This window comes from Pseudonaja textilis, chromosome 5, assembly GCF_049901715.1.
Source record: "Pseudonaja textilis isolate UNSWEBS1 chromosome 5, rPseTex1.2, whole genome shotgun sequence".
In the NCBI taxonomy this organism is placed as follows: domain Eukaryota; kingdom Metazoa; phylum Chordata; class Lepidosauria; order Squamata; family Elapidae; genus Pseudonaja; species Pseudonaja textilis.
In genome coordinates, this window is record NC_141994.1 from 41,977,275 (window position 1) to 42,002,000 (window position 24,726).

Here is a 24,726-nt window from a genome sequence, read left to right on the forward strand (position 1 = left end):
GAGATAGGGTGGAAATTGTGAGACACGCTGGGAATGAGTTTCAGGTTTGAAAATTTTCCATAGACGTACCAGAGCTGTTCTTAATAAATCAATTGGAGATTATGCTTGTCTCAGAGTGATTGATTACTATGGATAATTTCTGGATGCCTAACATTTTGATGATTGGGATTATTGGTCATTGTCAAAATACATTGTATCTTTTTAAAGTAACTCTTGAAAATGTATTGTTCTCTCAATTGTGAAACGTATGTGATTAAATGCCTACTTAAAAGAGGTTTTCTTCCCAACTAAAACAATTTTGCTAAACAAAAGCACATGTTGTGTTCCATGACTCTTATTTCAGATAACTTTTTGGTAACAACGTCAGCTGTTGGTGATAAGATAGTGGTTTCAAATTGTAAAGGAAAACCAGTTCCACTCTTTGAACTAGCTGAAGGGGTAAGTAGAACAGCTTTTTTAAAGGTGGTCTTTTAGTGCATTGCTATTTATATGTACTCAAGTTCTCAAATTCCCTGGAATATTCATAATATTCCTAATAATCTATGCATTGCTAACCTGGAAGTAAACCTTCTAGATTCAGTTGATAAGATTTACAAATAAATGAATTTTATCTTAATATCTGTTCTGTGCTTCAAAAATACATAATACTTATTTAGATATTTATATAAATTCATAATCATGTTTTGGTTTTGGTTCCAGAAAGATGCTTCAGAGTATGCAAAGTCATGAATATAGCATCTGATTGCAATTCTTTATAGTAACACCTCCCTTCCAAATCATATAGCAATAATAGAAAGTAGTTGGGCCTGAAAAAATATGGCTTCTCTAAAGGGTGCATATATAGTAGGTACCACTGTTGCACTTCCAGGCACTTTTTTGTGAATAGAATTCAAAGACATATGGCAGATATATGTGTAAGACAATATAATTCACTCTCCTCTCCACCAAAATAAAAAGTAAGGGGAAAAGACCTGCAGGTCTAATCACAGAATGTTCCCAATGAAAAACAGGAAATATGATTTCTACTTGTATGTAAAAATATAATAACAGCAAAACTAATTCACAGAGATTGATCTAGAACAAAATATGGTACTCTATAATCCAAATCAAAGAAATATTGTAAACAATCCAGAAAGCAATTGTTGCTGTTTCTTAATACAGTATTCATTACTCAATGAGCACTAGTAGAGATTAAAACGCTCTTCAATTTTATCTGCTTTCTAATCTGTTCTCAACCGTTTTTAAAACAAGTCATATGTAAGATTTGTGATCACTTTTTTATTGGACATCAAACAAAGTTGCAATCTATCTAAAAGTTTCCTTGATATCTGCTGTTTTGGAACTTAGCACTTTCTGTTGTTTCTTATAATGGTAATTATAATAAATTATAGTAAATTATATAATCATAATTCCCATTATCTACAGTATATCTGTTTTTATTGACTATTATTACCTGTGGCATTAAAATAATCCTAAAATACATTAATAATGCTGTCTTCAAAAATTAAGCTGTTATTAATTATGAAATTTTATTCTCTGTTCTTGTTAAGTTCTTTCTGATAGTATCTAGAACCAATACACATTTCAGAATGAATGGTCTTTTGCCAATGGTATTCCCAAAACAATGCCTTTTATGTTACATCCACAATGGCTTAAGTTCTATAGAAAGCCATTAAGCCCAGCTCCTGGTTATGTGATTTTATTAACACAACATTGTGAAACTTGCTTTTCATTGAAAAAAATATTCTGGAGGAAGAGAATTTTCTAGTCTACAACTTAAGATTTCCTGATTGCCTCTTATCTAAGCGCTAACCACATCTGACCCTGCATAGTTTTTTAGTGATTGGCTAACACTGGCTTGGTGTTGCCGTATTATGACTCTACTCACCTACTTACAGATATTAATAATTTGAAAATGATTTGTTTCCAGCCTTGTGTACAATTATGTGATGTCTGTTTTTATAAAAGCAGAAGTGTTTCATTTGTCAAAAGGAAATGTATAATTTGCTTCAAACTTCTTTGCAGTTTGAAGGCTGCAGGGAAAAGCAATGAAAGGGAATGGATGATTATTCAGCAATATAAATTACACTGTTCATGGACCACTCAATATACATTTTAGTAGACACACTGTTATTTATTAGTTCTGTGATTTTTATTTCAGACATCCATTTTCATTTATTTAATTAAAACATTTTGATCCCTCTTTTCTATTTTAAAAAGCACCCTGAACAATTATTACTAATCAATCACATAGTACGTTGTTGAAAGAGCAGGTAATTACTATAATTCATTTTTAATCTTTCTGCTGCTAAAAGTAGTAGAATGGTTAAGGTGTTGGACTAAGTTCAGCCTCAATCACGGAAGCCTGCTAAATAGATTAGGACCAGTCACTTTTTGTCAGGCAGGTTATTCCACAGGGTTGTTGTGATGGAAAATAGAAGGAAAAAATACCGTGTATAGTTCCATAAATTCATTGAGGAAAAGCAGGATATAAATCTAATTGATGAAACTATTTAGTTGATATTAAAGGAAAAACCTCAAAATGGGCTTTCATTGGCCCCTGCTAACTTTTAATTTTGGGGTATGATGTTGGTATATTAAATTCAAACTATTGAATAAGCCATCACAATGATGTCATTTTATTTTGTCTGTCATATTTGTTGAACACTGTTTTTTTTTTCATTTCATTAAAATACAAATGTCATTTATTTTAATCAGATCTATATTAGTATCTCAGATTGTATTAACTTTTTATCCTAGTTTAAAATTGATGCTGATATTATCTTGATGTTTATTTTTTTAATTTGTTGCCAACTAGACAAAGCAAACATGTATAAGCTTGAGTTCGAATTCAATGTATATTGCAAGTGGAGGAATTGATGGCACTGTTAATATCTGGGATTTAAAATATAGAAAACTTCACCGATCTCTTAAGGTAAGATACAATATTTTATTATAGACTCTTTTTGTCAGTTAATATATGAGATTAATATCACCTGTAAATATGTTTATACTCCAATCTTTAAATATCAAAATATAACTCATACCTATATTTCATATATGTTTTTGTGCTAGCAGAATAATAGCTATTTAGAAGTGGTGGTAGATATTAGACAGACTGTACAATTAAGTAATATGTAGTTATTGCAGATTGAAAGGTTGTCCACTTTCTTAAACCTAAATGATACTTTTAATTGATTTTGATACTCTTATTTTACCTGAATAAATTTCTCACATCATAGAGTGAGATAAATATAATTGTTGTGATGTGGTATAGTGTATTGAAGTGAAATAGAGTGTGTTGTTTAAGATGTTGGACTCAGACCGGAATGGAATGAAGATCCAGATTCAAGCTGATCCTCAGCCATAGAGTTCATCAGGTGACCTCTCCCATAGTGTTGCCTACTCCTCACAGTTATTATGCAGATAGAAATGAAAGGAGGGAGAGCTATTTTACATTGCCTCATTGAAAGATTTTATAAATCTTTTATAAATAAATAAAAAGCGTTTCTCAGATACACAGATAGTCCTCGACCTACAACAATTCATTTAGTGACTGTTCAAAGTCACAACAGCACTGAAAAAAGTGACATGACCATTTTTATACTTATGACTATTGCAGCATCCCCATGGTCACGTGATTTACATTCGGATGCTTGACAACTGACTCACATTTATGACGGTTGCATTGTCCCGGGGTCACATGATCACCTTTTTGTGACCTTCTGACAAGTGATGTCAATGAGGAAACCAGATTAACTTAACAACCATGTTATTCAACAACTGCAGTGATTCATTTAACAAATGTGGCAAGAAAAGATGTAAAATGGGGCAAAACTCACATAACACAATTCTCACAGTGTTCTGACCAAGGCTTCTCGAGACCGCAATTAAGCACACTGTCCGATTCCGCTGCTGTCTACACAGGCTGCCGGCAAATCACAACACTTAGCAACATGAACGTTGGGCTCGATTGTGGTTGTAAGTTGAGGACTATCTGTATTGGTATACAAGAGTGTAAGCTATTTCATTATTTATGTATAAAGTGTTCCAAGTGGTTTAATTAAAATACACTGCTCAAAAAAATAAAGGGAACACTTAAACAACGCAATGTAACTCCAAGTCAATCACACTTCTGTGAAATCAAACTGTCCACTTAGGTAGCAACACTGATTGACAATCAATTTCACATGCTGCTGTGCAAATGGAATAGACAACAGGTGGAAAGCATAGGCAGTTAGCAAGACATCCCCAATGAAGGAGTGGTTCTGCAGGTGGTGACCGCAGACCACTTCTCAGTTCCTATGCTTTCTGGCTGATGGTTTGGTCACTTTTGAATGCTGGTGGTGCTTTCACTCTAGTGGTAGCATGAAACAGAGTCTACAACCCACACAAGTGGCTCAGGTAGTGCAGCTCATCCAGGATGGCACATCAATGTTAGCTGTTGCAAGAAGGTTTGCTGTATCTGTCAGCGTAGTGTCCAGAGCATGGAGGCACTACCAGAAGACAGGCCAGTACATCAGGAGACGTGGAGGAGGCCGTAGGAGGGCAACAACCCAGCATCAGGACCACTACTACCTCTGTCTTTGTGCAAGGAGGGACAGGAGGAGCACTGCCAGAGCCCTGCAAAATGACCTCCAGCAGGCCACAAATGTGCATGTGGCTGCTCAAATGGACAGAAACAGACTCCATGAGGGTGGTATGAGGGCCCGACGTCCACAGGTGGGGGTTGTGCTTACAGCCCAACACCGTGCAGGACGTTTGGCATTTGCCAGAGAACACCAAGATTGGCAAATTCGCCACTGGCGCCCTGTGCTCTTCACAGATGAAAGCAGGTTCACACTGAGCACATGTGACAGATGTGACAGGGTCTGGAGACGCCATGGAGAACATTCTGCTGCCTTCAACATCCTCAAGCATGACCGGTTTGGCAGTAGGTCAGTAATGGTGTGGGGTGGCATTTCTTTAGGGGGCCACACAGCCCTGCCTGTGCTTGCCAGAGGTAGCCTGACTGCCATTAGGTACCGAGCTGAGATCCTTAGACTCCTTGTGAGACCATATGCTGGTGCGGTTGGCCCTGGGTTCCTCCTAATGCAACACAATGCTAGACCTCATGTGGCTGGAGTGTGTCAGCAGTTCCTGCAAGACGAAGGCATTGATGCTATGGACTGGCCCGCCTGTTCCCTAGACCTGAATCCAATTGAGCACATCTGGGTCATCATGTCTCGCTCCATCCACCAACGACACGTTGCACTACAGACTGTCCAGGAGTTGCGGGATGCTTTAGTCCAGGTGTGGGAGGAGATCCCTCAGGAGAGGGATCACCCCATCAGGAGCATGCCCAGGCATTGTAGGGAGGTCATACAGGCACGTGGAGCCACACACACTACTGAGCCTCATTTTGACTTGTTTTAAGGACATTACATCAAAGTTGGATCAGCCTGTAATGTTTTTTCCACTTTAATTTTGAGTGTAACTCCAAATCCAGACCTCCATGGGTTGCTAAATTTGATTTCCATTGATAATTTTTGTGTGATTTTGTTGTCAGCACATTCAACTATGTAATGAATGAAGTATTTAATAATATTTCATTCATTCAGATCTAGGATGTGTTATTTTTGTGTTCCCTTTATTTTTTTGAGCAATATATAAGACTGGCCTGGAAAAGCAGTTAATGAAATTTACTTATTTATTTATTTAGCATATGGCAAATGCATGGACTTATAGTGTTTCAAATGTCAATGTCCAGTCCATCCAGCCATTCAAGGACAGGATGGTCTATGTGAAAAAAAATCAGACATTGGGCCGGTGTAAGCTCAATGGACATTCGGACACAATGTGATGGATATTTTGTTGAGGAGCGCCACAGACAACATGTTATGTACGGATCCTGTTCAAAGTTGACCAATGCTGGCGAGGAAGGTCAAAACCTGGCACCTTTTGTGTAGGGTCATCTATGTAACTGCCTGTATCTAGGCATTCAGCAACCCTGAGTGTTGATGTCAAAGTTGTTAGTTCTTGAGCAAGTGCCAGAGAGGGCTTCCTGGTTTTAAGCCTGCCAATCGATAGATGAGGAAGATCAGTGTGCACAGGAAAATGTAGGTTTCTCATAATTTTGTTGTACTTCTTCACTAAGGCTTCCTGCCTTCATAGAGCTGGTGGTGTAGTGTGGCTCAAGACGGGGAGCCAGCAGTAAAAATAGCAAAGTTACAATAGTTTAACTACTGTCTTTTGGATTGGGGCAATTAATCATCCTAATCTGTTATTAATCTCTATGTAGCTATTTTTCTTTGGTTTTGGAATTTAGTTGCTGTGCTGATTTCCATAATTGCAAAATGGAAATGAATTTCCCCTTAAATAACTATATTTGTCTGGGGACATAATACTTCAACATTTATGTGTATGCAAATTTAGGATTATGGGGAAGACTGACAGTTGTTAGGTAAATATTAATAACACTATGGAAAAAAGCAGTTTTTGCAACTGCATTGTATAAATATATAATGTTTATGTTTGCAAAATGTTGGGAAATGTTTTATCTAAACTCTGGGAATGGCAGTTTTATATATATGTGGATCTTTCTTTACTGATGGATAATTTCAGTTCTATTACAAAATATTGTTAAGTTTTAGAGCCAGAAGACTTTGGTCTGAAGTAATCAGAATATAGGTCCCACTTTACTGCAGCCTGGCCTTTGATATTTTTGGAGGATCTGGCCAATGGGTAAGGCTCTGGGGATCTTAGTGTAGGCCCTATCTGTTTGATGTGAGGAAGCATTCAGTAATTTGAGGGTAAACCTCATCGCTATCTAGAAAAGTGAAGTTTACAGAGCTACATACTGCTTTTAATATCTTTGATAAAGCTTAAGTCTCATCACTATAGTTTGGATAGATGGTTATTACATAGGTCATTCTGTGCTAAGGGCGAATAGTAAATACATAGCAATAGTTCAGGAACAATCTTTCCTATCACATGGTTTAGAGGCAAATTTTCATTCCTCTTAATCTTCTCTGTTGTTGAATGGTATTGGTTAAATTTGATGTATCCTTAGAGTGTTTTATTGACATTTGATGCTTATATTTTGCCCTCTTATTTTTTTAACCATCTTCGTTATTTATCTTCCAGATTAGTGTCAATTAAAATAAAAATAAAAGTTGCTATTATGATCAGCAACATTCTTAGTGCACATGGTTACTTTAGCAGAGTTGGGCAGGCATTAAACATTTTCTCTGTTCCCCCAAAATATTCTAGCATAACTTGTTGGTTATGGATGCATATCGGTGTGTACTGTATTGCACTGTATTGCACTGTTTAAGGATTATTCTGTATCAGAATGCAAACTATTCCAGGTGTTTATCAGACATTTGAATACAGTGCTTTACAATTCAAAAAAATTCCCTGGAGATATTACAGTTAAACCAAAACCAATATAAAATAGCTATATTTTAATTGGCAGGGGAAACAAATATTTCAAATCAAACTAAAATATAAGTAAGGAGGAAAGGCTGACCAAGTTAATATGCTCTCTGAAGGCAGGGCTATTCAACTGTTTGTCACAGTAGAGAAGAGTGATATTATCTTAACCAGTGATTATGGAAAGTTTTCCTTTATCTCTGTGTGTCATCCCTGTCCTTCTTCAAAGATATAAAGTCTTCAGAATCATTTGGGTGGCATCTGGAGTTACAGAGAAGAGAGTGTTATTAGAAATTGTCACGTACTTCTAATAAGAGCGTCTGTCAGAATGAAGAAGGATCGGTGGTGGGATAACAATTAAATATAATTTACTTGGTATGTTTTGTATGGTTGTATGTTTTCAGTACTGTGCAGTGAATGTACATATGAGGATGTACAATTAGATACAGTATGAAAAAACTTTATAGGAAAAATGATCTGGAAGTTTGAATGCCAGAACTGGATCCTTCCCTAAGTAGAGAGGAAAGTTTCTGTCCCTGTCTTCCTACAGAGAACATAGTACTTGATTGAAGTTGTTCCTCTTTGCATCTTTCTTAGTGAAAGAGAGGGAAAAGCATGGAAGAATCCAGGATATTCTGATTGGAGGAGGAGGGCATATGAGCAATCGGGGGACCTGATTTCCTTTTTATAGCTTTGGCAAAATTCCTTATCCCAGCTCAGAAAGCATTGGACAACACTTATTCCTGCTGAGATTCATTTTTTGAAGAAAGGAAAAATTAGATATTTGAACAAGAATTTGCTATCTAAACATTTCTGAGAGAAAATACATACAAATATATTGGTTGAAAATGCAAGCTATAATATGAGTGTTACCATTCCAGGGAGGTGGAGTAGGCAACCTTTTAGAGACCGAAGGCTGCACATAATATTTTTTCGAGAAGATTCAGAGAGATCCGAGAGATCCAGAGAATTGAAGAATAGCACTAGGAAGATAAGGCTACCTTTTAATTGTGTGGTGTTGTTTAAAAATAACTCTTTTAAGCCTATTGTAGAATTTGCACAACTGTTTTATGTATTTCCTTCAGGATCAGAGAAATTGTGTCATTGATTTTAATCAATATTGGACACAAAAGGATTGTAATCTCAAAATTTCCTTAGAGCACATGAGTGTTGTACTAAATTAAAGCTTGTATATTTTCTTCTTCAGGATCATAGAGAGGAAATAACTTGTGTGTCATTCAATTGGAATGATTGCTATGTTGCCTCAGGATCCATGAGTGGTGAAATTATCCTGCATAGTATTGCTACAAATCTATCCAGCACTCCATTTGGTCATGGAACTACGCAGGTATGTATCAGTGACATAGCAATCTGTTCCTAGTGGCATGAATAGATTCTATTGTAATCTTACAGAAGGTATACAACTTGAGCACCGAATTTATACACAACTATCATAGTCTATAATTTGTGACAAAAAGGGATAACACTACGTACATAAATGGAAAGTTGGTTGGTTCTATTTACTTTTAATTGAATAAAACTTACAGGGTAATATGTATGAAAATGTGGAATCCTTTAGTTACATTAGCAGAAAATTAGATGCTAATGGTATAACCTATTTTTAGGTATATTATTGCATCTTTCTTTTTACAAGAATGTTTTGTTTTGTTTTTAGTAACCTGAACAAACTAAATATTACATGGTACAACTTTGCAAAAGATATGATAGTGGCATTGTGTTCATTAAAAGCAAAAGCCCATTTTGAAGAAACTGATGTTTTTGATTCATAGTTATCACCCATCAGTTATATCAATGCAAACTTTTTAATAGTCAGTTTACACTTTTTAAAAAGCCACCTCATAGCAGAGCTAATAAAGTTGTCATTGCTTGCTTTATGTGCGGCTTATTTGGGAAATTGTGTCTGACAGTTATTGATAGACAATGTGATTTTATTTAAAGACCAAAGCAATGACAGTAGGGATGAAAAATTGGATCTTTACTGACAAGGTGCTAAAAGACATATAGGTGGATTATATTAATTGGACTTTTCTGTATGCACTTTAAATTCCTGGCTGTGGTTTGTTTTGCCATTTATAACTTTTCATTATAGCCAGCTGAAGGAAAGTTCAATTGCTCTTAAATCTAGATCCATCTTAATGTAAAATATAGGGATTTATGACTCAGGGATGAAAATTCTAATAGTGAAATTAAGATTATTTGTTATAATAATATTGGTAAATGAAATTTAAATAGATATTATATAAATATCTGATGCTAATGAAATTATTCATTCTTTTTAATGAAATTTATGAGTAGAAACATTAAATGTTTCAGGTTTTCTGCTTGTTTATTTGACACTGAATGAATTATTTATTTTCCAACAGTAAATGGTTTTACTCTGACACTTCTGATTTTCTTGTACAGCTTTTTCAAAATACCTGCATGTTCATTTTAGCGTCTAAAAGATGCATCTGTTGGTGTATATACAGCCCAGTTTGGAACAGTGGTTAAAATGCAAAGGATTGAATTCTGGTCATGCCTTAGGCACAGAAGCTTGGTTGGATGGCTTTTAGCCACTCTCTTTCAATCCAATCCACCTCACAGGGGGGTTATTGCAAGAAAAATAGGTTCTAGGGTCTTTCTGTATATCATTGTAAATGAAGTAAATAATAGTGGGATATAAATTTAATATTAAAATAAGAATATGTCCTGCCTCTAATTATGAAGAGGTGATCAACAGACTTCGCGGAGGTAGAAAGAATCTAGTAGGCCCCACTTCCCTATAAATTCTTCTAGCATTTTCATGCACTGTTTTTAAATGTGTGGTTCAAAGCATGCTAAATGTCGAATATATGAAGGTTTGTGAAAATAATCTCATTGGAAGTTTGTTCCATGGTAACAAATAATGCATTCATTTTTTAAAAAAGGGCATTATCCCATCAATTTTAGCTTCATAATATCTTGCTGAATCACAGCCTCAGTCTTGAAAAAAATAGCAATAAAGAGGAGACACTAAGCTTGGCATTCTTGTCAGGATTCAAAAGTTTCCATTGTTATTGCAGAATTGCCTGCCATGTGAAAAGTTGTTAAATTTTAATTGCATGTCACTCCAGTGAAACTTATATGGCAGACTTGCTGACTAAACATTTGAAAGGGTTGCTCTTGTAATAAAGATGTGGTATCAGTGCTGACGTTCAGATAAAGGTTTTTCAGGTACTACTTTTCTGTTTCTCACTACTGGATATTGTGTCAGTTTCAATCTCTTCTCTGAGTACTATATGCTATGCTATGATCACAGAGTTGAACCACAACAGTAAATGTCCTTGTCTGTGTCCCATTGTTTTCACTCCTTCCAACCTGACACAATGTTGGAAATAAATAATGTATAAGAGCTCAGAGCTCTGTTCCCCTGCAAGAGAACTAGGACCTAATTTATGTATACATATTTTAAAAATGATTTACTCTGGTCTTGGGCCTGAAGAGGGGAAAATAATCTCCTAGTGCAATGGTTCTCAACCTTCCTAATGCCACGACCCTTTAATACAGTTCCTCATGTTGTGGTGACCCCCAACCATAAAATTATTTTCGTTGCTACTTCATAACTGTAATTTTGCTACTGTTATGAATTGTAATGTAAATAATAAATAACAGTAGCTTTAATAATACAAAATATGATACATGGCATAGTTCAGTCAATACAGTTCATTTAAGTTTCCTATGATTTACCATTCTCTGTTGTTTTTTTAACATACCTGTTACTATCACAAGGGGGCAGTATTCACATCAACCACAGCTGAATATAAAAAGACTGATCAGCATCCAGATTAAGTTCCCATGGTACAGATATTTTTTTTTGCAATACTTGATGATTTAACAGTACATGATTTTACATTTATCCAGTAATTATAATTCATGAAGTGTCGTTTTACCTCCAATAGTGTGCTTTCAACACAGTAGCTGCTTTCAACACAGCAGCTGCTTTCTACACAGTAGCTGCTCTCTATACATGTGTGACTGGTCTGCATAAGTACATTATGATGCCAACCCTGTCACATACACCTGTATTTGTACGGGGTGTATGTGATGGGGTTGGCACAATGATGTCATCATGCTGGGTAGTCGTATGTGGGCGTATGTGCATGTGGGCGTATCTGGAGAAGGATAGAGGAGTGATGTCTCGGTTCCTAAGACCATCGAAAATAGGTGTTTTCTGATGGTCTTAGGCGACCCGTGACAGGGTCGTTCGACCCCCAAGGGGGTTGCAACCCATAGGTTGAGAACCTCTGTCCTAGAGTATCCCTAACATAATTGGGCAGCAGCGCCAGAATGCTGTTGGCTTTTCTAATTCTATACCCCTGCATTCCTTCCAGTCGCATTGCCTAGTTCTCTGTCATAGGATTGCTGTTAGAAAGGAAAAATCAGGTCACTGTGATTTGATCCAAATCTATGTGATATAAAGATATGTTCTTCATGTTTTTTCTAATTTGTTATTCTTTTCAGTTCAACAAAATTATTGTTCAACATTCCAAAACTGAATAAACAGGACCAGATTTTGTGTGGGGCAAGAAACTGGCAGACTAGTAAATTTGAAAATAGGCCAGATCAAGCAAACAAACAAAAGAAAAATCCTGACGAAAAAAAATAAAAACACATCTTCGGATCACACTGTTGGATAATGTCTCATAGAATAGTTAATACTTTAAGCCATCTTTAATATGCCTCCTTCTTTCCTGATGACCTCTAAGGGTGGAATTTTTATTAAAATGCTGAATTAGGATTCATGCTTTCTCATATTTATGTGAAAATGGGAATAACATACAGAGAAAATCCTTTTGCAAAGGTACCAGTGCTCCCCACCCCCAGTCAGAGCCTGTACAGTGACTTGTTGTAAACAAGTAGACTTACAGCATTTGAGTCCATTTTTTTTTGTTTCCAAATGAGATATTTGTTAAGTGAATTTGCCCCATTTTACGAGCTTGCTTGCTAAAGTTGTTAAGTGAATCACTGCAGGTATTAAGTTAGTAACATAGTTGTTAAGTGAGCTTCCCCATTGACTTTGCTTGTCAGAAGGTGATCATATGAGCCCAGGACACTGCAACCATCATACATATGAGTCAGTTGCCAAGTGTCTGAATTTTGATTATGTGACCATGGGAATGCTGCAATGGTCATAAGTATGAAAAATGGTCTTATGTCATTTTTTTTTCAATTGTAACTTTAAATGGTCACTATATTGTTTTAAGTCAAGGATTATCTGTATTGTATTTCCATAGATTTTATATTGAAACAACAATATCTGGCCTCCTATGTGTTAATGTGAGAGATGTTGCTTGTTTTTTTTTAAATGGGTGAGATTATGAAATAGCTTCATTTAGAAATACATTTAATAAAACATTGCTGTTTTTATGTACCATTCTTTCTAAATTACAAGTGTTATACTTCTAAATGTATAAGTAAAATGTAGTAAAATATTTTTAGTGGTGATTGAAATAGAAATATCTCACTTTAAAGGCTTTCAGTTCTTAAGAAATGTTAGGTTTTCCCAGTTTTTTTGAAAGAGAAATGTATAAATGTTACAATTCTTTTAAAATAATTAAAAATGCCACAACTTTTTTCAGATGTGTGTGGCTACTTTAATAGCTGCTACTTGTATGCATACATCACCACTTTCCTTTGCTTTCATATGTGATTATGATAACTTGAGATTTCAAGTTACCTTTACCTTATTATTTGATCCTGAACTGTTGCAAAAAGAGAAATAAATTCTTTCATTAATAGGATTTAAAATACAATCTTAAGACACCGTGGAAATGTACATTTATCACAAATATGCATCAGCTTGCAGTCTTTGATTAAAAGATTCCCTGCACATTAAACATTATGAATGTGGGGCAATTAATTACTTTGAGTTAAATCTTTAGAGTTGGATTTTGGCTAAGTCAAACTTTAGTTGAAATAGAAATTATGGAATACTATTTGTTTGTTTTCTTACAGCCCATACGACATTTGAAATATTCTCCCTTTAAGAAAGCATTACTGGGTAGCGTCTCTGACAGTGGAACTGTAACCCTATGGGATGTCAACAGTCAAACTCCGTACCATAACTTTGAAAATGCTCATAAAGCTCCAGCTTATGAAATCTGTTTTTCTCCCATCAGTGAATTGCTGCTTGTAACTGTAGGTCTAGATAAAAGAATAATTCTCTACGACACAGCAAGTAAAAGGTAAATATATACTTGTCAGATTCAGCTAGACAGTTGATAGTGAGATGGCCTGCCAATGTATAATAAATAATAAATTTATATTAAATAAATAATATCAAAAAGTAAATTAAATCTATGTTTGAAAATGTTTTTAGAATGTTTTTCATATATAAAAATCTTGTTTGCTTAAGTAAAGATAAAGTGATGAAACCTGAAGATGATTACTCATATGTCAAATCTTCTTGAATTTAGAGTTCTCTGCAATTCATTATTAGATAGATTAAATCAAATAGGAAAAGTGGAGAAAATCAGTGTTGATGCCCTGAAATTTATTATTTATTTTACTGTCTCAGACAATTAAAACCTTAAATCTGTTTTTTTATTATAAACCTATAATAATTGGAGTGTTTGAAAAGAAAATCTAGGCAGAAGCCACAAATACGGTATAGGATGTTGATTCCGAGAATTCAATTTGCTATGCCACATACTTGAATTTGACTAGAATGATGACCTTTGTGTGTTAATTTTATGTATAAATATTTAAATATAAGATGAATAAATAATGAAACTTAAAAGATAAAATGGGCATACTGGTAGATAATCATTTATCAGGAAAATGTGTTTCTCAAATCTTATTTTGGTCTGAAGCCTACTGAATAATCTTGGGTCAGATGTACAGATGTAACCAGATCAAACCCAACAGAAAACTCAGTAAGATAAAAGTTTTTATTTAAAAAATTGTATGTAAGATTCTTATGGATTTCCCCCCTCCTTTTGTGTTCAATATCTTTATTTGACATATAAAGGCAGTTGAGAACTTTAGTAGCAGAAACTCCTCTAACTGCAGTAGAATTCATGCCTGAAGGAACTTCACTCACTATTGGCTCTTCTCGTGGAAAAATATATCATTATGATTTAAGAAAGCTGACAGCACCTGTGAAATCAGTCAGTGCTCACAAAACATCTGTGAAATGCATAACACTGCAGAATTATAACAGTTTTTCAAAGGTAAAACACCTTGTGCATATTGATAAAATGTTGATTAAGAAAAGAAAACTAAATATTTTCCATTTATAGTAAATCAATAAAGAAATCATGCATATTTATTAAGTTTTGAATTGTGTTTATGTTTTAATTGTGTTCAAGCTGTACAGTTTTTATGTTTACAAAATGGCTGTAATTTCCAATCATACTGGTTTGACATTTAGCTTGAAAATTATTTGTTTGAATGCTTTATTTTTACAAGGATTAAAAATGTCAGGATAGTTGATGCTAGCATTCTAGTCATAGCTGTAGATAACTTTTTTAATTTGGAATATTTCTGACATACTTATTTTTATTTTTAGTCTAGTCATAAAACAGGTTCAAGTAAACAAACTTGCAAAAAAGGAATTCAGAATGTTGGTATTTTAAAAAATCTTACATCTAATGTACCTACTACTTTCCTGCCCCAGTCCATGCCAAGTAATGAAGTTAAAGGAAGTGATGCTATTCCAGATAAATCAGGTAAAAAAAGGAATTTGAAAGCTGTTGAAAAAAAAAATCCTGTTACGGAAAAAGTGCTAAAGAATCAATATAAGTTCTTATTTCATTGTTTTGTTTTAACATTTCTGTAACCCCGCTGAAATGTTTTTGTTGTACAAAGTTGTTCACTCTAGCAAGGGCTGTGATTTTTCCCCCTGGCAAAAAAGCTGGGCTATGATAAAAAAAATTATCATCTTGGGGCCAGGGAAAACAGCATATGCTTAAAACTGATATACAATGTGGCATTGCTGTTGAATTCGGACAAGAAATTTGGCCTATCCAGAGGCTATTGCAGGGCTGTTAACTCAAGAACTATGTAGTAACCTGATTTTATCTTTTCATCTTTGCTGAAGATCTTCATAAACCCAGACTTATTTAGGCAAACATAGTGCATAGCTCTGCAGAATTGAACTATACAATGTCTTCAGATGTGCTTCCCCCCCTGTATATGTGTGTGTGTGTGTGAGAGAGAGAGAGAGAAAGAGAGAGAGAGAGAGAGAGAGAGAGCGCATAACACCAGAGTAATAGAGTATGACCCTTTTCTATGTCTGCTATTCCCAGCATTATTTATTTCAATATTTTAAAAAATCATGTAATAATTTATCTGTGGGGACAAGAAGCAATGGGTGGAAACTAATCAAGGAGAGAAGCAACCTAGAACAAAGAAGAAATTTCCTGACAGTTAGAACAATTAATCAGTGGAACAACTTGCCTCCAGAAGTTGTGAATGCTCCACCACTGGAAGTTATTAAGAAGAGACTAGATAACCATTTGTCTGAAGTGGTGTAGGGTTTCCTGCCTAAGCAGGGTTTTGGACTACAAGACCTCCAAAGTGCCTTTCCAGCTCTGTTTATTCCATTCTATTCCCTTTCTTTTTGAAAATTGCATGTCTTTCTTTTTAAAGATAACTGTATATAGAATTTGCATAAAACAATATAACAAAATTCTGATTTTGACATTGTGGTCAATTTTAAAAATCCTTTTCATTGTGCCATTCTAGGCAATGGCTAGAAACAAAAAGTTGTAGACTTCTGGATGCTTATGGAATCTACTGGGCATTTTTAAAAAAATATTGAATGTATTTTTACTATTCATTATTTTTCTTGTTTTGAATAACTTTGCAATCTGTCCAGAAAATTCCAATTACACATACAATAAATACATTTAGATGGCAGCATAATGCGTTTTTTAAGATTTGGAAGACATTTTGAGACATATTTATTTACAGAAAAAACAATTCTGTCCTGTATTTAAGGCCAATATCACCGGTACACAAAATAAAATAATCATTACTGTTAGCACCCATAAACTAGTGTATAACTTTAAGGTGTCCTGGCAGATACTTTTACTTAGGCTGAAGAAATACTCAACTGCAAGTTCACATTCTTCATTCAGACAGCAAATGTGTCTGCCAACCCTTCCTGTATTGCTAATTAATTAACCCTTCCTGTATTGCTAATTAATGCCTAAGGGAAACAAGCATTCTACCAGTATTGTGGGTGTCTTGGCACAACATTTATTAGTATTCATTGTCCACACAATTAAAGTTATTAACAGGTATGGTTGGTAATGGTTGGTAATGGTTATTGCTCTTGCTTGCAATTCAGTATTGATTATATTTCTTCAATAATAAGCTCTATTGGTTGTGTGGAACATGTTACCAATTATATTTTGGCAGCATTCCGTCTTTTTAAAGGTCAGCTTATTATAAATCTCTAAACCCCTTATCTGAAATCTGCTGGACTTGTTTTATTATTGCTATGACTCTTCAATATACCAAATTATATTGCTTATGAAAACAAAAGTTGCTTGCATGAATGAGAGTTTGGTTTATTCTTAAATTTATTTTTTAAAAATGTTTTCCCTTTATAGGCTTGACCCAGAGCAGCAGTTTGGATGTAATTCCTTCCAAAGAGATGGATCATGGGTATACTTCTAATTCAAGTAATTTTGAAGACTTGGGAAGAAATAGTTTGGGTGACCTATTTTCTCCACTTCGAGATGGTATGTTGATGCTGAAATTAAACTATGTTTTCTGGTAAGAACTCTGCTTATTGCATTAGGACTCTTGCTATATTATTGGCTCTTATGGTTAGAATGTTAGTCAGTCTGTAGCCATATATATTAGGTGGACCCAAGGTTGACTTGAAGAATGCTCATCAATTATTTCTTATCAAACTGGAGGGAGATCCTAAATGGATCTTTTTTTTCTTCGATACTTTTTATCAATGATTTGGATGAAGAAATGGAGTGAATGTTTATTACATTTATAAATGATACAAACTTGATGGAATAGCTCATAATTTAGAAAACAGAATTTCTCTGTAAAATTAGATTAAAAGTGGACTACTGTTTTTTTCTTCTTATACTATCGATATCTATTTATCTGTTCTAGATATTGTGGCTTGTAAAGCAAATGAAGACGTTCCAGGAAAGAATGATGGTAAGCACCTTTTATAACACACTTTCTGTTTTATTAATGGTAGTAGCAGTATTATACCAGAAATCTAGAAGTAACAGTAAAAAACCATTTCAAAAGACTTTCGACTATGTATCAAGAAAGTTTTTAATTAAGCAATGCAAATATATGATCTTTTGCTTTGCATTATAGGTTTGGATTTTCAGTCTTATCTTTTAAGCATGGATTTTCTCTCTCAGTTTAATACTGCTTTACCTGCAAGAAAAAATCCAGCAGGATCAAATCCACATATTGTTCATTCAAGTCCATTTAATATATTTGCTGGATCCCCCATTAAAGAGGAAAATGAGCATCCAGATATTGATGCTAAAAAAACAAATCATGGAAAACAAGAATCCAATGAGCACATCAAACAGGTATAGTGTGATTATAGTTTTGCCTTTTATTTTGCTTTCAACTTCTTCCCTTTGCATAAAACATAAAAGCTGTTACTTCTTCCGTCATACAATCTTACAGGAATGACCTTTAAGATTGTCATCTGCATCAGTTTTGTAACAAGATAGATTTGGAACACTGTGACTATATGCACGTTTTTCTTCTGTTCATTTTGGAACTATCAGCTGTTATTATTATTATTGGGTCCTAGAAGGAAAGGAATGATGAAGGCTACCCATAGGTTGGACCTTGTTTTCTTGAATGATTCTAACATGCCAGAATTATGGTACTTGCTTATTTGATAGTTTGAGACTTTGTCCCAGTATGAGAGTTTATCAGTACAGTGGTTTATCAAGTGATAAAAACGGGATGGGTGCTGCTTTGTAAGTCGGCAACTCGATCCTTGTTTTCACCTCCATATTTATTCATTTATCAAATTTGTATGCTGCCCATCTCACCTAAGTGAATCTGGGCAGTTTACAAAAAAAAACATCATAAAACAATATAAAAATGTGACTTAAAAAGAACAGTTAAAAACAGACTTAAAATTAGATGCTATAGGACAGAGCTGACAAACTCATGTCATCATGGCAGCATCACGTGACATAGCAGGACTTTTCCCCCGCTTTGCTACACGGCCTGGCCAGATGCATCTGGCTGGTGGGCTGCAAGTTTGACAGCCCTGCTATAGATGCTACTGTATACAAAACCTGATATTACATGGACAAGTTATGGATTAAAACCCAAAAGCCTTGTGTACGTCCTCTTGAAAGTTTTAATAAGCAGATCAGATATGCTTATTGCATTTGAGGAAAGAAGAGCTGCCAGGGATTTGGATCTCTAGGATTTGCATCCTAGTATGTGGTAAATAGCATTCAAATAAGCGAGAAGTTATGTTTCAACAGTCATGCTGGTAGCAAAAATAACCACTTATTGCACTTTGATAGGTCTCTCCTGTCCTTTTTTTATATTGTTATGGGATTTTAATACATGTTTTTTCTGTTCCCTCCTACTGTAGTTGAACTCGAGCTCTGAGTCTTCAGCTCTGAATACTCCACCTGTTGCCAATTTAATCAAGAGTCCTGATTCCAGAGAAAGACTTATTAAGAATATCCAGACACAACTTTTATATGAATCACCAATTAATGGTACTACCTCGACAAGTATGTGTAACTTTTGTGGTATAATACTCAAGATATGATTAGTTTCTTCAAATTTGATTAGTATTCTTTAAGATTTTATCCTTAATAGTTTGGTCATAAGCTTGCTCTAAATTTGTACACTGAGTGAGGAATTATTAATAACTCTTCCTTATTTTGCATTATAGACGATGATGAGAAATGACATGGTAAGAGTAGATATAGATGTCTTTTCAATATGCTAGCTTGCAGGCTGCTTCCCTTCTTTTTATTCCTGTACAGTTGAAATGCTCACACTTCTTGGTTATTTTGCATAGGTCCAAAGATAACCTCCAATATTACTTCTGGAGTTGCTAGTACACTATCTGAGAAAATAGTAGATACTATTGGAAACAGCCGATTGAATGCACCTTTATCGTCAATACAAATTCATTTCATTCAGAATATGATACAAGAAACTCTGGATGATTTCAGGTAAAGAGAATTAGATTCATATGTTACTTTACCATGTTGTTCTAACCATTTATTTTTCATGAACTTTACCACTTAGTATATGTTAGTATGTAAAATATTTCAAAACTGAACCATTGTGATTTTGGTGTGCCCTGATTCAGGAGTGAAACAGGTTTCTTAAAAACATGAAATGGTTGCCTTAATAATATTTTGTCAGTCTTGAAACAACTGCTAATGTCATTTTCATATCATTACCTACCTTCATATAACTATTACAGGCTGTCATGCATGAAATTCCCTGCTCATTCATCAGTAGTTATCTTCTCTCCAATCCGCTTAGCAGAAAATACCTCAGGTTCTGAAGAAAATGAAAACTGCTAAATATACAGTACTAGTTCTCAAGAGGAACTTGAAGACCTTGGGGGTGCGATTTTTGTGTCAGTCTTGTAATTACTGGGTTGATTCCGTAAAAATCTCCCCCCCCCCCCCAAAAAAAAAATAAATAAATGCAGGAGACCCATATAGTGGTGATGAATCTGGAAAATGTTTATAGCATAACTGGAGAAATCATGTTTTTAGATGTTATTGGACTTTAATGTTTAGAAGCCAGGGCCAAGATGGCCAATGATCAGGAGAACTCTTGTGGAGCAGTATGGTGAGGTGGGTGGCACTTTAGATTTTCTACTATTGAATCTGCTCAGGCTCTACAGTATTTTATTCATAGAATTCTAGAAAACTATTACAAATACTATAAATATTAAAGTTCAATAGGTTTATATTGCATTGTTTATCTAAAGCACTGCAGATATTCCTTTAATCATAGGTCTTCCTCTATGATTGGTAGTAACATTCCTTAACTATAGTATATTAGTTGCTTCTTTAATGTTTTATGTTCCTCTATCTGGATCCATATTTTTTAGAAGCTTGCCAAGATAACAAAAGTAAATATTGACATATCAAAGTACAACCAACTCTTTTTGTGTTACATATTGAACATTGCCTCACCTGGAAGTTGCTTGTAGAAACTAGATGCATAAAATATTTTTTCTTTTATTTGATAAATATTAAATAATATTATTTAAATAATATTATTTAAATTTTTATTTAAAATATATTTTAAATAATCTAATATACTAGAATGCTACTATATAGTGGTGAAGTTTAGCAGGCAAATGAGTGATAATTTCTTTCTGTTGGTCATAGAACAGCATTATGCTCTGTAACAATCAGACTGAAGAATCCCTTGTCAGATTATGCATTCATTGATGGCTTTACTGTATAAAGTATTCAAGTGCAGTGCAAACAAGTAACCAGTGCAACAAAAATTTAGAAGACTACCCTCTTGTATTTTTTTAATAAAAGACGTAGTCCTGTGGAAAATTATTGAGAATGAAAATAAATGTTTTCTATTTGTACTTATTTCAATTCATATCTAAAATATAGCAAATATTTTAGGCAGTTTTTTAGGCAGTATATTTTACCAAGTGTTTGAAAATAATTATCTAAATTTTTGGTAAGGCTTCTATTTCCAATGTTTTTCAAGATAAATACAAAATAGACTCTTTTAGTGCATTGGTACTGGTACTGAGTATTCACGTACTATAGGAAAATTACACACTTTTGAATCTATGAGAATCTCCTAATTTAGGGGATTATTTAATACTTGTAATCAAATAGGGCATATGGGGGGAGAGAAACAGCCTGAGACACTGAAACAGTGTGAACAGCATGTTTCCTAAGAAGAAAGAATCAAAACAGTCAATTTCATAGTTTCCAGTTTAGGATTCAGCGAACTGTATTGTGCATATATACACATGTATGCATGCTCACACACACAAACTGATGCATAGCTTGTGCCTTCAACAAAACATACAATTTCTTACTTGTCATATTATGTCACAAATTATATTTATCCTGTTGTATTTTGTAGAAGTATTCACAGAATTATACAATTTTGCAGAATTTCCCACAGAAGAGTTTTCCACCATGAGAGTTTTGCACACTTCTGTTTATTAAAATAAACAGATATTTTTCTCTGTATTCCATTTACCAGAGTAATAGAAGCCTGATGCATTAGCTGTCATATTGGGTACTTGACACTGGAAATGCAGTAAGATGAAGAGAAACGGTCTCTTTCCTAATAGCCTTTTATTTCTAGTAGGTTCCATCAAAGAAATGCATTAACATTGAAGTGAGGGGATATAGTGGGATGATAGTTTATCATTTTGAAATTACCTCTGTAGTAGTAAATCTCTGAGTTGGAGAAAAAAAACGACTAGACTTGTGACATAAATTGGTGTTTTTCTCTCCTCAGGGAAGCTTGTCATCGTGACATTGTAAATTTGCAAGTAGAAATGATCAAACAGTTTCATGTTCAGTTGGTATGTATACAAATATAAAGAGGTGTCCATATATGTTGACAAACTTCCCTTTCATTGCAGCACTTAATATTTTATTATTCTAAATCTGGGGCACGCAGATGTTTTAAAATGCAATTCCATAATCCTTTACTGTGGAGCCAAATAGTAGAAAACTTTTCAGCAACCTGAAAGGGGAGGTTGGAGCCAGGACAAAAATGGTCCAAGATCGTTGGGTTTAGCAATGGTCATTTCCAGATTATTGGTTTACTTAAAAAGTAAAGAATGTGACAACATTTTGGTTGTTTTTGATTGTTTGTGACAACTACAAAGTCTACCTTTCTGTTAAAAAAAAACCGAAGGTGCTTTTTAATTGTTGCTATTGAAATTTCATATTTAACAGTAATTTAATATTCATTATTCTATTACATATTGATTTTCTTTTCTTTTCTCTAGAATGAAATGCATGCCTTACTTGAAAGATATTCTATAAATGACAGTTTAATAGCCGAAATTGAAAGATTGCGTGAAGAAAATAAAAGACTTCAAACCCACTTCTGACAGATTCCTATTCATGTGAAGAAAATAATTTGATATTTTTGTTCCAAGTGGCTAAGACATCATGATGTCATCTGATAATTTCTGAAGGAGTGTAAATTCAATATTTCTTACAGTACCAAATATTTTTAATTGTAGAAAAGCAAAAGAAAATGCACTTACATTTGTATCAAAGCGTTTCTATGATAAAGAAGCTAGATTAAAATTGAGGCTAACAGGATTATTAACCAGTTCCCTATCTGTATATAAAGTGCCTTTATAAAAAAGGGAACTAAATAGGAAATGTATTTTGTATAACAATTCATCAACCTTCTTTGCCTTGTGGTATTGGTGGAGCTCTCTCCTTTTAGACTGAAAAAAATGTAAGTGCCTGACTTGATTTTTATATTGTACATGCTCTTTAAAAGCTCGTATCTTTCCTACAATGGTTACTTTATAAGTATAGAATACAACTCTAATATGTAACTCAATTGTAAACAAAATACCCTCAGCTTTTCTATATAATTTGAAAATACAGTTGAATAAACAATATGTGTAGTCTTGTGTAAACATACTTGACCCAATAGTATTACTATACTAAAACCAGCAATTTCTTAGTCTGTTCTTTCAGTATAGTTTTATTGATTTCTAGTACAGAAGTCAGTTATTTCAGTTTGACTTTGGTATTTGTTAGATTTTTATTATTAAAGTTGTATAATTGAATGGGCTTAATGTAATTTAAACTGCAAAACAAAATAACTAAATTATTCAGCTACCCAATGGGTTAAATATATGTCCTGGATCTTCCTGTCACAATTTATTTTTTAAAAGAACGCAATTTCCATGATAGAAACTTGTGCCTCTGATGTAAATGAAGAAAATGTTTTCTGATAGCCCAGTTGGTATATTTTTAAAAACTTGTACCAAGTTGATACAATTCAGTAAAATGGTTAGTTTATCCATTATAATATACATTTTATTGAGATTATCATAATATAAAATACAAATGAAAATAAAGATGATAGAGATATGGAGAAGGAAAAGAAAGGTGTGGGATAATAGGGAAGAGAGAAAAAAGTATTCCAACTTTTTTTCTGATCAGTAAAGTAAAAAAAAAAAAGGTTGATTATCCATGAAGAATGTGTACATGGTGATAAGGTCCATTCCAGAATAAAAACAGGGTACCTTTGAAAGTGGCAGACTCTTACTTATTACAGCTTTGTAAAACCAAATTGGCCTGCTTTAGGTTGCTGTAGTAATGGATTTTACCCATCAACAAGGAGTTTGGACTATATTTTCATATGATTGTGTCATATTGTCAGGTACTACAGTAAATTCCACAAAATGTAAAGAGATTTCAATATTTTGATAATATGAATAATGCAACCTGAATTTACTTTTCCACGTGTCACTTAGTTGGTAACAAGCTCTCATAGCTATAAGTACAGTAAACTGATTTTAGGAAGGAAAGTTATGATTTCCAGAATTGTGTGTGTCCTGCATTTAATATAAACAGCTCCATTAAAGCCCTTTGTTTTCCTATTCACACCACAAATCAGAAGAATTACAGTATTCAGAAATGAATAATATGCAGCCGTTCTATATACTTTCCATAGGAAACTTGTAGTAGATGGATATTCTAACCCTGAAATTGACAATGAATCTAGGAATTACTGTGAAAGGTAGTGTGTTTAAGGACATGAATCAGTTTTAGTTTCGTATGCAGGTAAGGCATATTATTTTGGCAGAAGATATACTTGTAAAATATGTCAAAACTTTGTGCTTGTCTTCCTTCTTATATATTTTTTCCAATATCTAAAGCATTTGATAATTTCAGATACAGAATTTGTATGCCATGTTACTTTCTTTTATATTCTGCAGAGTCAAAATCATGAAATTGTTCACAGTGTTTAAAAATGTAGAACTATGAAATGTTTTTCATACAGCGTATAACCTATTCAATGCTTTTTATACATCTGACTTAAAGATCTGACTGTTTTCTGTTCCCAGTAATCTGGCATGGAAGGTGCTTGTCGTTCATGCTTATAATCATTTACAGAAAACTGCAACCATATTAGATTCTTTTGTAAACCTGTCCTATATAGAAATGCTTCCAAGATTCTCTCCAAGATTCTATGCAGAAGAAAGTTGAAATGTTAAAATGTAATGTATATTTAAAAACCATACTGTCAAAAAGTAAAAGAAAACCTTCAGCTAAGTATTGTTATGGAAGATCTGTGCTAGAA

At 34.1% G+C, this 24,726-nt stretch overlaps 1 protein-coding gene across 3 annotated transcripts in view; it reads left to right on the forward strand.

The window, feature by feature from the left end:
• Positions 1 to 23,050, forward strand: part of NEDD1 (NEDD1 gamma-tubulin ring complex targeting factor) — a 32,411-nt gene extending 9,361 nt beyond the window's left edge. For 2 of the 3 annotated variants that reach the window (XM_026698313.2, XM_087934628.1), the window contains exons 3-15: positions 344 to 438; positions 2,819 to 2,935; positions 8,621 to 8,761; positions 13,408 to 13,637; positions 14,423 to 14,624; positions 14,963 to 15,122; positions 17,013 to 17,144; positions 17,536 to 17,583; positions 17,752 to 17,975; positions 19,013 to 19,157; positions 19,451 to 19,607; positions 21,901 to 21,967; positions 22,400 to 23,050. In XM_026698313.2, the coding sequence (XP_026554098.1) occupies positions 344 to 438; positions 2,819 to 2,935; positions 8,621 to 8,761; positions 13,408 to 13,637; positions 14,423 to 14,624; positions 14,963 to 15,122; positions 17,013 to 17,144; positions 17,536 to 17,583; positions 17,752 to 17,975; positions 19,013 to 19,157; positions 19,451 to 19,607; positions 21,901 to 21,967; positions 22,400 to 22,504 (1,823 nt within the window). In that variant the 3' untranslated portion in view covers positions 22,505 to 23,050. The remainder of the gene's footprint in view (positions 1 to 343; positions 439 to 2,818; positions 2,936 to 8,620; positions 8,762 to 13,407; positions 13,638 to 14,422; positions 14,625 to 14,962; positions 15,123 to 17,012; positions 17,145 to 17,535; positions 17,584 to 17,751; positions 17,976 to 19,012; positions 19,158 to 19,450; positions 19,608 to 21,900; positions 21,968 to 22,399) is intronic. The other variant, XM_087934629.1, reaches the window with a different exon arrangement.
• Positions 23,051 to 24,726: the final 1,676 nt, after the last annotated feature.